The sequence below is a fragment of the Haemaphysalis longicornis genome, unplaced genomic scaffold (genome assembly GCF_048455015.1).
Source record: "Haemaphysalis longicornis isolate Haplotype H1 unplaced genomic scaffold, Haemaphysalis longicornis Haplotype H1 scaffold_8, whole genome shotgun sequence".
Classification (NCBI taxonomy): Eukaryota; Metazoa; Arthropoda; class Arachnida; order Ixodida; family Ixodidae; genus Haemaphysalis; species Haemaphysalis longicornis.
The window spans coordinates 118718780-118731093 of NW_027526445.1; the positions used below are offsets into that span (position 1 = coordinate 118718780).

Sequence of the window (12314 nt, forward strand, 5' to 3'; positions counted from 1 at the left end):
AAGAGTGACGTCATACGGGCCAACAATAAAACAATTTTCCGTGCGTTAACTGCACGTTCGCATTCAAGTGATGCGGTCAAATGGAACTAGAGGCCCCATTACAGACGTCCAGTCATGTGTCGTCACGACAGGTCAGTTAGGTGGCCGCCAATCGCACAAACAAGGTTCCGTGACGTTGCGGGAAATTGGCTAGGGGGTCGCGACTGCTTCACACGTTTTCTTTAATATCTCCGTTATTTGTTCGAAGATTGTAATGATATTGGTGTCATTGTTATTGGGACTAAGTAGTCTTTCTAATAAACCCAACTTGTATTTTGTCTTCATGGCTCCTTTAAGCGTAGGTTTCTTGCACTGTGGATGTTACAAGAGAGATGAAATGTTTGTCTTAACCGAATTAGTCTTAATGGGAGTCTAGTGTATATGGAATCTTTCACTAGTGCTGGCACCTAGCACGTGCTTCTCTAGTCTCTTGATGAGAGGGAGAGAGAGAGAACTTAAACGAAGGTGCCCCTGGTCCAGGGCTCTGGGTATGGAGCTGAGCGCCAACTCTGCCCGTTCCGTCAGCTGTCGCTGGGCATGAGCGGTTGAGTCGGCCAGCCACTCCTCCCACTTGGCAAAGGTGACGCGAGGTATGGGCGGGAGAGTGGGATTCTGGGTGCATGTGCAAAGTGTGTAATACATGCCTGGGTATTCCCCGCAGTGGGGACATTGTGGGGTACCCCCCATTTCTTGGAATTTCTGTATCACGTAAGGAGTGGGAAGCATCCGGGTCTGTATTTGTCAAAGTATAGCTGAGTGCTGTCGTGTTAGTGTGCTGTGAGGTGCCGGAAACAGTTGTCTGGAAAGGTGAGCCTCCTGAAGAGCTTCTCTTGTATCACTGTAGCAGCTGTCTGAGAAGGGCGTTGCCCTTGGATGACCATCGGCTGGTGCCTGGCTGTTGAGTTAGCGGGCGAGAGCATGTGCGATGTGGTCGGGTGACCCAATTCCCTGGGGCATCTTGCAGTACCACAGCTGTGGCACTCGTGTGATGTGAAATCGGCAGTGGCTGGCAGTTCACATGGAATCGCGACTCTGCTCCATGCAATATGTAGCACGTTTAACTTGCGTATCACTGTTGTGCATGGGCTACTCTTGCTGACAATATGGCTGGCTGGTAGTGCACTGCACGGGACTGGCCCACATGCCTAGGGCCTGGCAGTTGTGCTTCGCAAATTTTAAGTTGCTGATGACAAAAAGTTGGGTTATTGATCTTTTAGGTTAAATGAAAAAAGAGCGAAGTGCAGTCACCACGGTGCCATTAAAAAAATAAAATGACGTACTGCACTTGAAAGTGTTCGAGCCAATAAAAGAAAACGTATGGGCTCCGTTAGCTTAGTGGGAGAGAGTGAGTGAGAAAACGAGAGCACCTTCGTCGTAGAGTTCATGATTGTCTTTTTCGTCTGCTTCGTAAGCCGTGTAAGCGTTGGGAAAAATTTAGCTCTACTTGGACAGGCTCCGCGGGCAAACCTTAGTGAATTAAATGGAGAAAAGTACAAGTCAAACTAGCTCGTGGCAGAGTGTGCTAGCGTCAAAAGCAAGATGCTCGAGATTACGTTTCCCAAGTCAGGATATTTATGTTGTATAAATACAGGGTAAAGTTATAAACAAATTTGAATTCAATATACTCAATGCTTAATTTGAGGTTAAAGAGGTCAAACCTTTTCGGGCTCATGTTTAGAGTCTGTCAGACTAGAACTGATATTAAAAACAGTCTGGCAGGCTTGGGCTTATTTTGTTCAAAAATGTTGGGCTCGGGCCGGGCCTGGAAATTCCAGCCCGTGGAGTGCTCTACTGTATGGTCGAAATTAAATTATGGGGCATAATGTGCCGAAGCTACCACTGGACTATGAGGCAAGCCGTAGTGGAGGGCTCCGGATTAATTTCGACCACCTCGGGCACTGAAACGTTGACGCGACTGCTTCAGCTTCGTCTCTAGGAGAATCCTCGACAGGAATGTTTTGTACATTCCTGCTTGAGCAGTTGGTGGCCTGTAGCTGCATGCCTGCCGTTCTTATCCTGTGGCATGCGCTCTTCTGTGGTCGTGTGACGATGAGGCAAGGGTAGGCACATATTGTGCACAAAGAAGATGCCGAGAAAAATGGAGTTCACAGCTTTCAATGCATGCTGCGCTTTCTGGCTGCCAGATCCAGAAGCCATGTGCTGCTCTCTCTGGGCATTTGAGAACACGGGCGGCTGCTAGATGAGATGTCTGCCGGATAGTGACGCCATGTAAGTTGGCTGAAATGAGGCTTCATGGCAGCCCGGCCGGCCATAACGCAGTCGCATGACTGGACTGCCAATAGAGCGGATGTTTTATCGAAGCATTGAAACCTATGTGACCGTGTTTGAATGCGAAAACAAAGTCGGCAGGTCAGAAATCTGCTGTCGCTAGCACACAGACGGCATGCAAAATAGCCAACAGCTCAGAGAATTGGAAGTAATACTAACACCAAGACAAAGCACAGACGCTGCTCGGTGCAGTGTTGCTGTAGGTGCAAACACAGTGGTTTTGAGCACATATGAGCACAGTGCGAGCACAGTAGGTGTGAAGAGGAGGTGGGGGTGAAGTAGGCGTATCGTGCCCAAAGTCCCACGACATCCAACCGGAGATTGCTGAAGCTACAGGCTAAAAGCTGCCGGGCACATTCTTTCTTGCCGGTTTGTATGGAATGTGCCCTTGCAGCAAGCCCTATCCATGCGCTGTACGAAACGGCAAAGTCGAAATAAATGCAGGAAAATGGCAATACTGTTCTTACGTTCATTTCACACGTTGCTGGGGACCTGTTGGCAGCCCAGTGTGGCGCACCGGCTATTTTTTCGGACCTTTGACGTCGCTTCAAACCATGGTTTGCCATTCGACTCATTTAGTAGAATAAACTGATTTCAGTTCAGCCCAGTCGTTATTGGGTGCACTACTCCCTTTCTTCTCCCGATCTCTGCTCCAGATCCTGTCTTGCTGTATTCTTCCCATGCTTTGGTGTGTGCATGCATAAATAGGCCTGTGATAATTCATCTGTGGTTGGTGGGCACTCAGTAAATATAATCAACGCCCAAATTTGTGCATGGAAAAGGAACTGGGAGGCAATAACAATCATGTGTCCGGTGCGCTCGCTGGTCTGTGGCGTTTACAGGAAATTGAGAAAAATTGTTTTGTCGGGAGACTGAAAACTCCGGCAGGGTCATTTTTTCGCCATCTTACTGATGCCGGGAGTGGGCCAGGGAGCTAAATGTAAACCACTGTAATAATAGTCTTCGAAGCGGAAGTAGAGACAGTCGAGGAGCGGCAAAAATCGCTTGCCACTGTCTTCATCAACGCGGGAAGTTGGCTCAGAAGTTGTACGTGTAAGCCATCACACTTTCTCCATCTCCTTCATGAATGAAGCATTGCACAGCTATATGGGTAGGTAGGTGACGAAGTGTCGCCAACCCGTGTTGCAAGAATGTTAGTGTAAGCGCAGAAATTTGCGTTAATTGGTGATAGAACTTTGACATGGCAAAATGTGCAAAAGAAAAACGCGGACACCTACACAGTACGAGTGCAAGTGTTCTTTCTTGTGTCCCCATTTTTTTTTGTTTCCGTGCTTTTTACCGTGTTGAAGTTAGTGTTGGTTATGTTGCGCTGGTTGAGCAGAAACACTGTAGCCGCAATTATGACCTCCATGCAAAATCCTTCTACTCACACTCCATACTACAGTTGAAGCTAGTTATAACAAACACTGATATAGCGAATTATCGGCTATAGCGAACTAAATGCAAACTTTGATTGGTCACGCTTTTGTTCAATGGCACTTATTCTTTTATAACGAAACTGAAGCCGCGAGTTGTACGCGATATCAAATATAACGAAGAAATGTTTGACCATGAAGCTGAGAAGCTACTTGGAAAAACCCTCCGGCATCTGAAACTGCAGAAGTATAAAGGTTCTTTTGTTCGTGAACACTGTGGAAAACTCTATCCTACTGAGTGCTGCGAATAGCCACCAGATGAAAATCACATCCTTTATCAAATAAATTAAGACGCAGGCCTGTTTTGTCAAGTGAACCTTGTTTTGTTGTAATTTCACGTACTCTGTCCTGGTTCATGGAGCTTGAAATGCAACAAGAAGAAAGGTTAGGGTTACTTTGTTTATAGTGCGCTGGAAGCCTAAAAAATGCATTGTTTTATCAAGTATTTTTGCACGAGCCAGATTGTTGATTTTTTACAGTCGATTTTTACCTCTACTGTTACAACAAATACCAGAACTACTTTTCTGTCCCGATACTACTTCGTTCCCAACGAGGTTCGTCTGTACCTGCTAGAGCACCTCCCCTACGAATTCAGGGATGTATGCGTTTTGTGAGAACGTCTGCAGATGGACTGGCTGCAGCAATGGCATGTTCCTCACCAAATGCTGCCAAGCGAACCGTTAACAGCTCCACGCCGGAAACGTCCTGCTCCCTCTCCAGCATTCGGGAAAGCTGCTTCCATCAATGAAAAGGTGCTAGAAGCGCATGGAAAACTAGTTGAGGACTTCAGCCAATCACCACTACACAAAAGTCCACCACCAACACATAAACGTGCACCGATGTGATGCTTGTCGACAAGCATGTAGGAAAGGTTGCCACTGAGTGCTTAGACACCTACTTGTCCATACAGTAACAGCGATTATCGAAGGAATGAGGAAAATCGTCGCATTATGCCAAACACCAACCACCTATTCATGCCACATATCTATAGAGTGAATGTCTGTCGAATTCTTCCTTATTAATGTGAAACCATTTCTACGTCAGGTTGGTGAAAGCGGAAACCCCGTTGGCGTGTGCACAACGCAGTGTGTGGGTGTCAAAAACACCCATCAGCTGCGACATGTTCCTTAATGCATACGTCATAAATGAAACAGTACACACGGCCACGGATGTAGCATCTAGGAATACTCAGGGAGCGCGCACTCATCCTGCAGAGTCCAATGTTAAGGCTTAGTGTTGGCACCAGCAGGCGACTCGGACAAACCAATCCAAAAGAAGCCCTCCCGCGTTCTAATCTCATAAAAATATGCCTGGGAATTCTTTGCAACCATTTTTATTAGTACTGCAAGCCACCTCTAGTGGCCACCTCCCATATACAGTATGGCTGACTGTAGTTCGGGCCTCTGAGGAAAGTTTTTTTTTTCTTCTTTTTTACAATCCACCTGCCTCTAGAGCTGGTTGATAGGCTGTGCTATCAATAACAAGCTCCTATTAATTTGACCTTTGTTAATTTAATGCGTCGTTTAATTTGACTGCCCTGAAATGTGCTACACATGTGCAAATAAGTGGAGCAACTTCATAGTCAGCACAGGCAATATGCAGAATATGCAGGCAATATGCAGAACCCCTAAATTTTTCAATACAGCTTCACACAAGTCACAATATCATTTGTTTGTCGTTTGGAGTGTGTTGAAGAACGCAAGAATTAGGTCTCAATTTCTTTGGCTTTGTTAACAGGAGCTTTTATATCTTCCCACCAAGGAAAAGCAGTTACCAGGTTTTTGGCAACACTCTCGGCCTTAATATGCAAACTGTATACATATGGGAGTGTCAGAAGAGTTGTTTTTGTTGTTCCTTCTCTTTGTTGCCTAAGAAAATGGTTCCACCACCCCTCCTGCTTGAATTTAGTGCACACAGTGGCTAACCCTGTGGATGAAAATACTATTGCCACATATCAAACAACTAAGCGCTATCTCTCAAACTCCAAGGCTTGCACTAACAGTTATACTGGCCAAAGCTACACCTACGCTGTGAGGCGTGCCGTAGCAACGAATTTACCGAGGCCACCCACTTTCGGCTAATAGGGTCCAAATCTTGTATGCGTGGCCATTTCTTACCGTTTCCCAAAGAGAAACAGTTGGCACCAGTGCCAACTCTTGCTTAGTAGCACAAGTAATCCCCAAGATACCGCATGACCTTGCGAAGAACTCTCCCAAGGTAAAAAAAAAAAAAGTTGATACCAGCAGCAGGTGATGCTTGCAACAAAGCACCACAAATGCAACACAATTTTTTCGCAGCCAGATCCTAGGTTACCAAACCATTTTCTTGCAAACCGATTAGGAATTATGGAGAGGAGTGTCATCAGTGTGGTGCATTTAGAGCTCGCGATTTCGCCAATGTATGCACACTATGGGCATAGATGCATTCTTTATCTAATAAGTATTAGTTGTAGACAGCACTTGTCGGTTTTGTTTCTCACGTTAAACACTATTCTTGCACATTGTGAAATAGAGCATCAACTCGCCCAAAAGTTCAACGCCTTGATCAGGTGAGAGAGAGAGAGAGTAGAGAGCGTTTTAATAACTACAACAATAACAGCAGTCACCATCAGCTACTGCTAGTGGTGGTGGCAGTGGCAGAGGTGGTGGATGCGGCCTCCCGGCCGGCGAAGTGTGCGGAGACCCAGGCCAGGCCCCACTTGAGGTTGGTGAGCATGAACTTGAGCGCCTTGGTCCACTGCTCCTCCGAGTTGAACTGGATCTTGATGGAGCACGACTGGCCCGTGCTGCTGTCCTCCATCCGGCCCTTGTCGATCTTGTACGGCAGGCAGAAGTTCGAGTCCATCTTGCTCACCTGCCCAAGGGGGGAGAAGGCGTTCACTTCACACCCCCCAGGGACCATTTAATCTGGTGGCCTTTCTCTTTTAATTGCCTATCTGGACTGCCCAAAACTGCTCCGGGGCAGCTCTATGCTGTTTTCAGAGCAGTTTTGGGCTACCCACAAACTGCTCAGAACTGGCAAATAAGAGAGACCTTGCACCGAAACCTTACACATCTGACATGTCGTATTTCACCCTTCACAAAATAGCAGCCTGCTGAAGAGAAAAACCTGTGACCTTATGCAACCCAAGTGGGTGATCAAAGAAAAATGAACTATGTCATGTTCTGAAGCAGGGTTGTTGCGATGCGCGGGTATATGAGCAAAGGGGCGCAAGTGCAATGCAAAGCTCGCAATTAAAAGCACCTCACACGTACAAAAAGGGCACTGAAACACATCAATGAACTGCTGCAACTGTGAGGTTCTGGGCTGAAGGACATCTGAGCCAGTTGTCCCATTCTTTCCAAACAGCACGAAGCTAGCAACAATTATGCTGCAAAGTTTGCCACTTTTTCTTTGGCATTTATTTTGAAGCCCCACCACCCCTTTATTCAGAGCAATTACAAGAGAACTTTGTTGTGTGCAGAATAGATGCCACCACCATACTGTTCATCAACGCACTTAATAAAAAGGTGTTTGCTGAAACATGCAGGATCACATTAGCCATTGTCCCAAGCCAATGCAACAGCAAGTTCCTTGGCCTTACCAATGTCACCGGACAGGAAGATCGCAATGTGCATTCTTTTGGCTTGCGATAGCTCCATTAGCAGTAGTAATAGCTTCCCAAAGTTCTGCCTTGGGCTCACTTTGTACGATGCTGTGAGGAACCCATGTGTTCAACTCTTTCATTTGTTGCTCATGTTGTAAGCAAGAGAGACCAGGTCATCAGCAACGCTTCTGCTTTTCTACTCTAGGCCACTTCTTTCGCCCTTAAAGAACGTGCAACAAAGGACACGACATTCAGGGTCGTGCACAAGATTCAGTGCACTGAGCGCCCCTCTTCAGAGGAGATAAAGAAATCTACTAGAACGAATCCGGCAACACAAGGATGACCATTGAGACAGAATGGAAAGCGCAGTGACTTTGCCCAACACTGTGACATAACCGATCATAGAACTGACTTCAGCAGAACCGCCATCCATGAAAGTCAGACCAACTGAAGACTCCACTGCAATGAGGTTCAAGTCATCTTTGAGGATGGCACAGAGCTGGTGTTGAAATGTCACATACTTCGTTTGTACTTCTACACTGAAGCTGCCTGATGCAGGATTTTATGGTCTCCACGCGGATGGACGCAATGTGGGAAAGCCAGATAAAACCGAGCTTACACTGGTAAGGTCCTAGAGTGTCTAAATTTTGATCATCATCACCACCAGCCTATCGACGCTCACTGCAGGGCAAGGGCCTCTCCCATTAATCTCCACTTACCCCAGTGCTGTGCTAACTGCGACCAACTTATCCCCGCTAACTTCCTGATCTCACCTGCCCATCGAACTTTCTGCCGCCCCCTGCCACGCTTGCCTTCTCTGGGGATCCACTCTGTTACCCTTAATGACCAACGGTTGTCTTGCCTTTGCATTACATGCCCATCTGTTCTTCTTAATTTCTACTAATATGTCCTTAACACGCGTTTGTTCCCTGACCTACTTTGCTCTTTTCTTGTCCCTTAATGTTACCCCTATCATCTTCCGTTCCGTTCCAAATTTTAATAAAAGATGGCTTACAGTGCCTCCAAAAAAATGTCTTCTCAGCAACGCATCTTTGTTTAGAAGTGAAGCCGACTTGAAGGAGATCGGCGTAACTTTGGTCTTTGTAAGCCGGCTTTCCCCCGTTGCTTGTTCCGCAGCGTACTCCTAAAGAAAAATGCGATGCAAACGGGGCCCGATACTAATGCAGCGTCCAACGAGTGTACCCGCGGAACAGCACACAAGCTGTGGACGAGAACCAGTGATGCACAGTGCGAGAATGCCACAAAATGCCAACTCCGAAAAGTTCAAGTGAGCACACACTAGGTTCCAAAAAGACTTTCCCGATCGTAATTTTAGCTGGAGCTGCAAAGTGCATGACAGACTATGGTTCAATAAGGACCTGATCGCAGACATGCAAGTCCAATACACTCTTGCCAGGGAAGATGAAGTCGAGGGTTTGACGGAAGTCTGTCTCGTTGGGAGACATGTTGAAGTAAAAACGGAGACCCCATCGTGAACAAGGCTTCCGTAGCGAAGCCAAAACATCTTGTTTTGTTGTTCTTAACAGTTTCTTTTGGTCGTCGTCTTCGTTTTTACTTCAACATCTCGCCAGGGAAGCACCGTATTTACACCCCTCCATTCAATGCAGCTTCACTGGACAACACGCTTCACAGAATGAAATGGGCAACAATTTGTTAGTTGGAGTTTGCCATTTCATCCCTGAGTCGTATCTCCCCAACCAGAGGACAGACCTCAGTCAAATGTTTACCTTCAAGGCCTTATCTGTAACTGCGTCAACTATCCCCACAGTGCTTGCACGGCGCGCTAACAGACTTATCTACCACCGACCGCTCTGTTTGCCCATCTCGGGGTGCTTCTAATGACCCACCAGACACAGTAGGTCTGTTTGTTCCCAGCGATGGGTAAACAGATGCCAGCATGCACACGAGTTCGCCCACTAAGCAGCTCCACCACAAACACCTGCACAGTGCGGGAACGAAACGAAGCAGCACAACCCGTCCTCGGCATTTTTTTTTTTTTTTTTAGCAGGGGTTTGTTGCTAGTGTGCCGATGCACTGCGAACTGCTGGGGGACAAAACTTTTGGCTAGCGCCACCGAACGGCAGCGACAGGCATGTAGTGGGGCAGCACCTGTCAAGACCTTTCTGCCATCAACGCCTTTTTGCTTGCACTTGCACCCTTCTATACTCGAAGTCGTCCGGTTCATACGATGGAGAAAACCCCTCCTTTTGGCCTGCAGGGGCCCGCTCACGTAAGCAATTTTAAAGTCCCGCCCTTTCGTACGGCTAGCCCGTTGATGTGTTTTTGCACGGATACTGACCGGACCAGCGAGGTCACAAACGGTTTTGGAGCAAGGAAGGGCACGCTTCCGTGCACCAGCTGTCATCGCTGCGTCCCTGTGGCAGAAAGATCAAGAGTCACCTTGCTCCCTTTGAGCTGCTGTCTGCTATTTTATCCGTACGTGTGAATGTGCTGCCAAACTGGACCATACAGTGCTGTTTTGCAACAGCACATATCCATTCGCCTCTGCTGGCCTCCTTGTCCGTCGCGTGATTCCCGCTTCACCGGCACCTGCCCAATATGCATGCTACCTTTGCACAACTGTACTCATGATGGGTGGCACCGGCAAGACACCGCTTCCACTCCTGGCAATTCACCGGCATGCCACGACCGAAAGCGATGCCTCCTAAGACAACCACTGCATTGGTAGGCACTGAGCCAACGGGAATTGCCTTCAAATGCAGCGCATGTCTCAACAGGACGCAAGTATCGATTTGTGACGCCGTGATTAATTTTGTCGGTGCCTGCCCATCCAGGAAGACTTTCTTCCCAGCTACACCGCAACTTGTGCTGCTACAACTGCGAGGAAATGTCGGGCTGGTTTTCGGATCCTGATACTCCCTTCTTTTTGAGACACTATGATGTACGAAAAGATTTGTCTGTACATATGTTGCGTGTTCATATTGACTCGTCCCTCAGCATCTATTCCACTTTCTGTTCTTGAGAGGAAAGGTTCTCTTCTGACTAGTTGACTGAGAGCGCGATCCTACTCCTCACGTTTATGCGTGGCTTATCAGAAGACTGGAACGATACAACTTTCATTTTGATGTGCAGCATCACACTGCTCTTGAAGAAGGAGGGCCAAGCCATATCAAATAGATCTAGAGGCAGAAGTATGACGCCCTCTCCACAATGAGAACTATGCCTGCTCCTAATGTTAGCGAGGAGAGAATCGAGGAAGAATGTACTGTGTGTTTGCCTAGGCATCAATGACCTCAATGTTCCAATTCCTTCGAAAGAGGAATCGACCTCAAGTTTTCTGGGTGGCAGGCCAACCGGGATTGCAAACACAATGCTATGAAACGACGCTGCACAGCCGCCAACTTGCTGGGACACCCCCAGCCCCAAGGACGATGACACCCACGCTGACCTGCTCCTTGAACTGCTGCAGGCAGTCTAGGAAGGCCACCATGGCCTGGTCGAACTTGGTGTCCCACAGGAACTTGAATCCCCCGGCGAAGTACAGGGGCAGCTCGCGCGTCCGGTCGTCCAGGCACACCAGGTACGAGTGGTTGCCGAAGGGCACCAGCCGGTACCGCTGGAACGTCATGTCCATCTTGTTGGCCAGCGAGTGCAGCAGCAGCACCGTCTGGCCCCAGGCGATGTTGATCTCGGACCACTCCACGGGCACGTTGGGCAGCCGGCCCAGCCGGAAGTTGTTGATGGTGCCGAAGTGGCCGTTGTGCCAGATGTGGAACGTGGCGTTGAACACGTTCGTCTTCTGCAGCTGGCCCAACTTGGCCTCCGAATAGCGAAGCTGCCGCTCCACGCTCGCGTGGTCGTCCGCGCACTGCATCAGCTGCCGGCTCAGGTCCGAGTACTCCCGCCAGTAGCGCTCCTCGTCCGCCCGGAGCCGCTCCAGCTGCTCCGCGTAACGGCGCCGCTCGGAGTCCGCCTCCTGCCGCTGCGTCTCGATCTCCCCGATGGCGGCCAGGAGCTCGCGCTCGTTCTCTTCCAGCCGTCGCAGTTCTTCGTCCAGCTGCTCCAGGTCGGGGTCCTCTTCGTCGCCGCCCGTGAGCTGGTCGAGGTACTTCTTGTAGTCCTTGCACTCGTCTTCGGCCAAGTCCAGTTGCCGCTCCATCTGGTCCAGAAGGTTGTCCGTGCACTCTTCACAGATGGGGTAGTCTACGGCAGATTGGTTCGTCATCAGCTCGAACAGCCGCGTCTCCACGTCCAGCTTGTGGCTGATGGTCGTGTCCACGGGCGCCGCCGCTGCCGACGAGCTGGCGCCGACCAGCATGAAGCCGTTGCCGCTCTCGACGAACCGCAGGGGCTCCACGGTGCGCCGAGAGACGCCTTCCCCGGGAACCCGGTAGTGGACGGCAGGGGAAGGCCCGCACAGTTCCGCGGGGTCCGACTGACTTAGCATGGGCTCCGACAGCTCCGAGAGGGTTTGCTCGTCGATGGAAGAGAAAGAGGCGTCCAGGCGGAGCGGCTGACAGCATCGTTGACAGGTGAAGTTGACGGGAAACGTCCTGTCCTTGGTGAGAGCCACGGAGAGGCTGGCCATGTCTGCTACTCCCTCCTGTCCCAGCTGGATCGATACGACGAGTCTGTTGGGGCGATTGCGGCACTGCGTCAGCCGCTGCTGCTGTCTTCCTCAGTGCATCTTGCCGATGAAGTAGCGACAACAACCATTAAAAACGACCAAATTTAAGCTTCTAACTACCACCGAACTTGACACCTGTGCATTACACAACTACGAGCGGTCCCCAGGCCCCTGCTTGTTATGGTTTCTACGAAACTACTTCTCTCAAGATTTCAGCCCAACGGCTAAGTAGTTTTTATTTTAATAAAACATCAACCATTCTAAATTTATTTTAAACACATAAATAAAATTATTTTTGCATTTTAAATTTTGTGAAGTATCTTAGTTAATAATTGTACAACTTTTTTATATACGA

The 12314-nt window shown here is 48.7% G+C and overlaps 1 protein-coding gene across 1 annotated transcript; it reads right to left on the reverse strand.

Moving 5' to 3' along the window:
* Nucleotides 1-6322: 6322 nt before the first annotated feature.
* Atg6 (Beclin-1-like Atg6) lies at nt 6323-12143 on the reverse strand. Its single transcript, XM_077681841.1, has 2 exons — nt 10781-12143; nt 6323-6617 (listed from the first exon to the last, which is right to left on the reverse strand). Exons 1-2 carry the CDS (start codon nt 11918-11920, stop codon nt 6372-6374), a joined length of 1386 nt encoding a protein of 461 aa, XP_077537967.1. The 5' UTR covers nt 11921-12143; the 3' UTR covers nt 6323-6371.
* Nucleotides 12144-12314: the final 171 nt, after the last annotated feature.

Bases quoted from the DNA above. Each gene is read 5' to 3' on its own strand.
- Atg6 (XM_077681841.1), bottom strand. From the start codon at position 11,920: ATGGCCAGCCTCTCCGTGGCTCTCACCAAGGACAGGACGTTTCCCGTC. The intron at 6,618-10,780 runs GTCAGCGTGGGT...CCCCTTGGGCAG, and splicing joins TGCAGCAGTTCAAGGAGCAG to GTGAGCAAGATGGACTCGAA.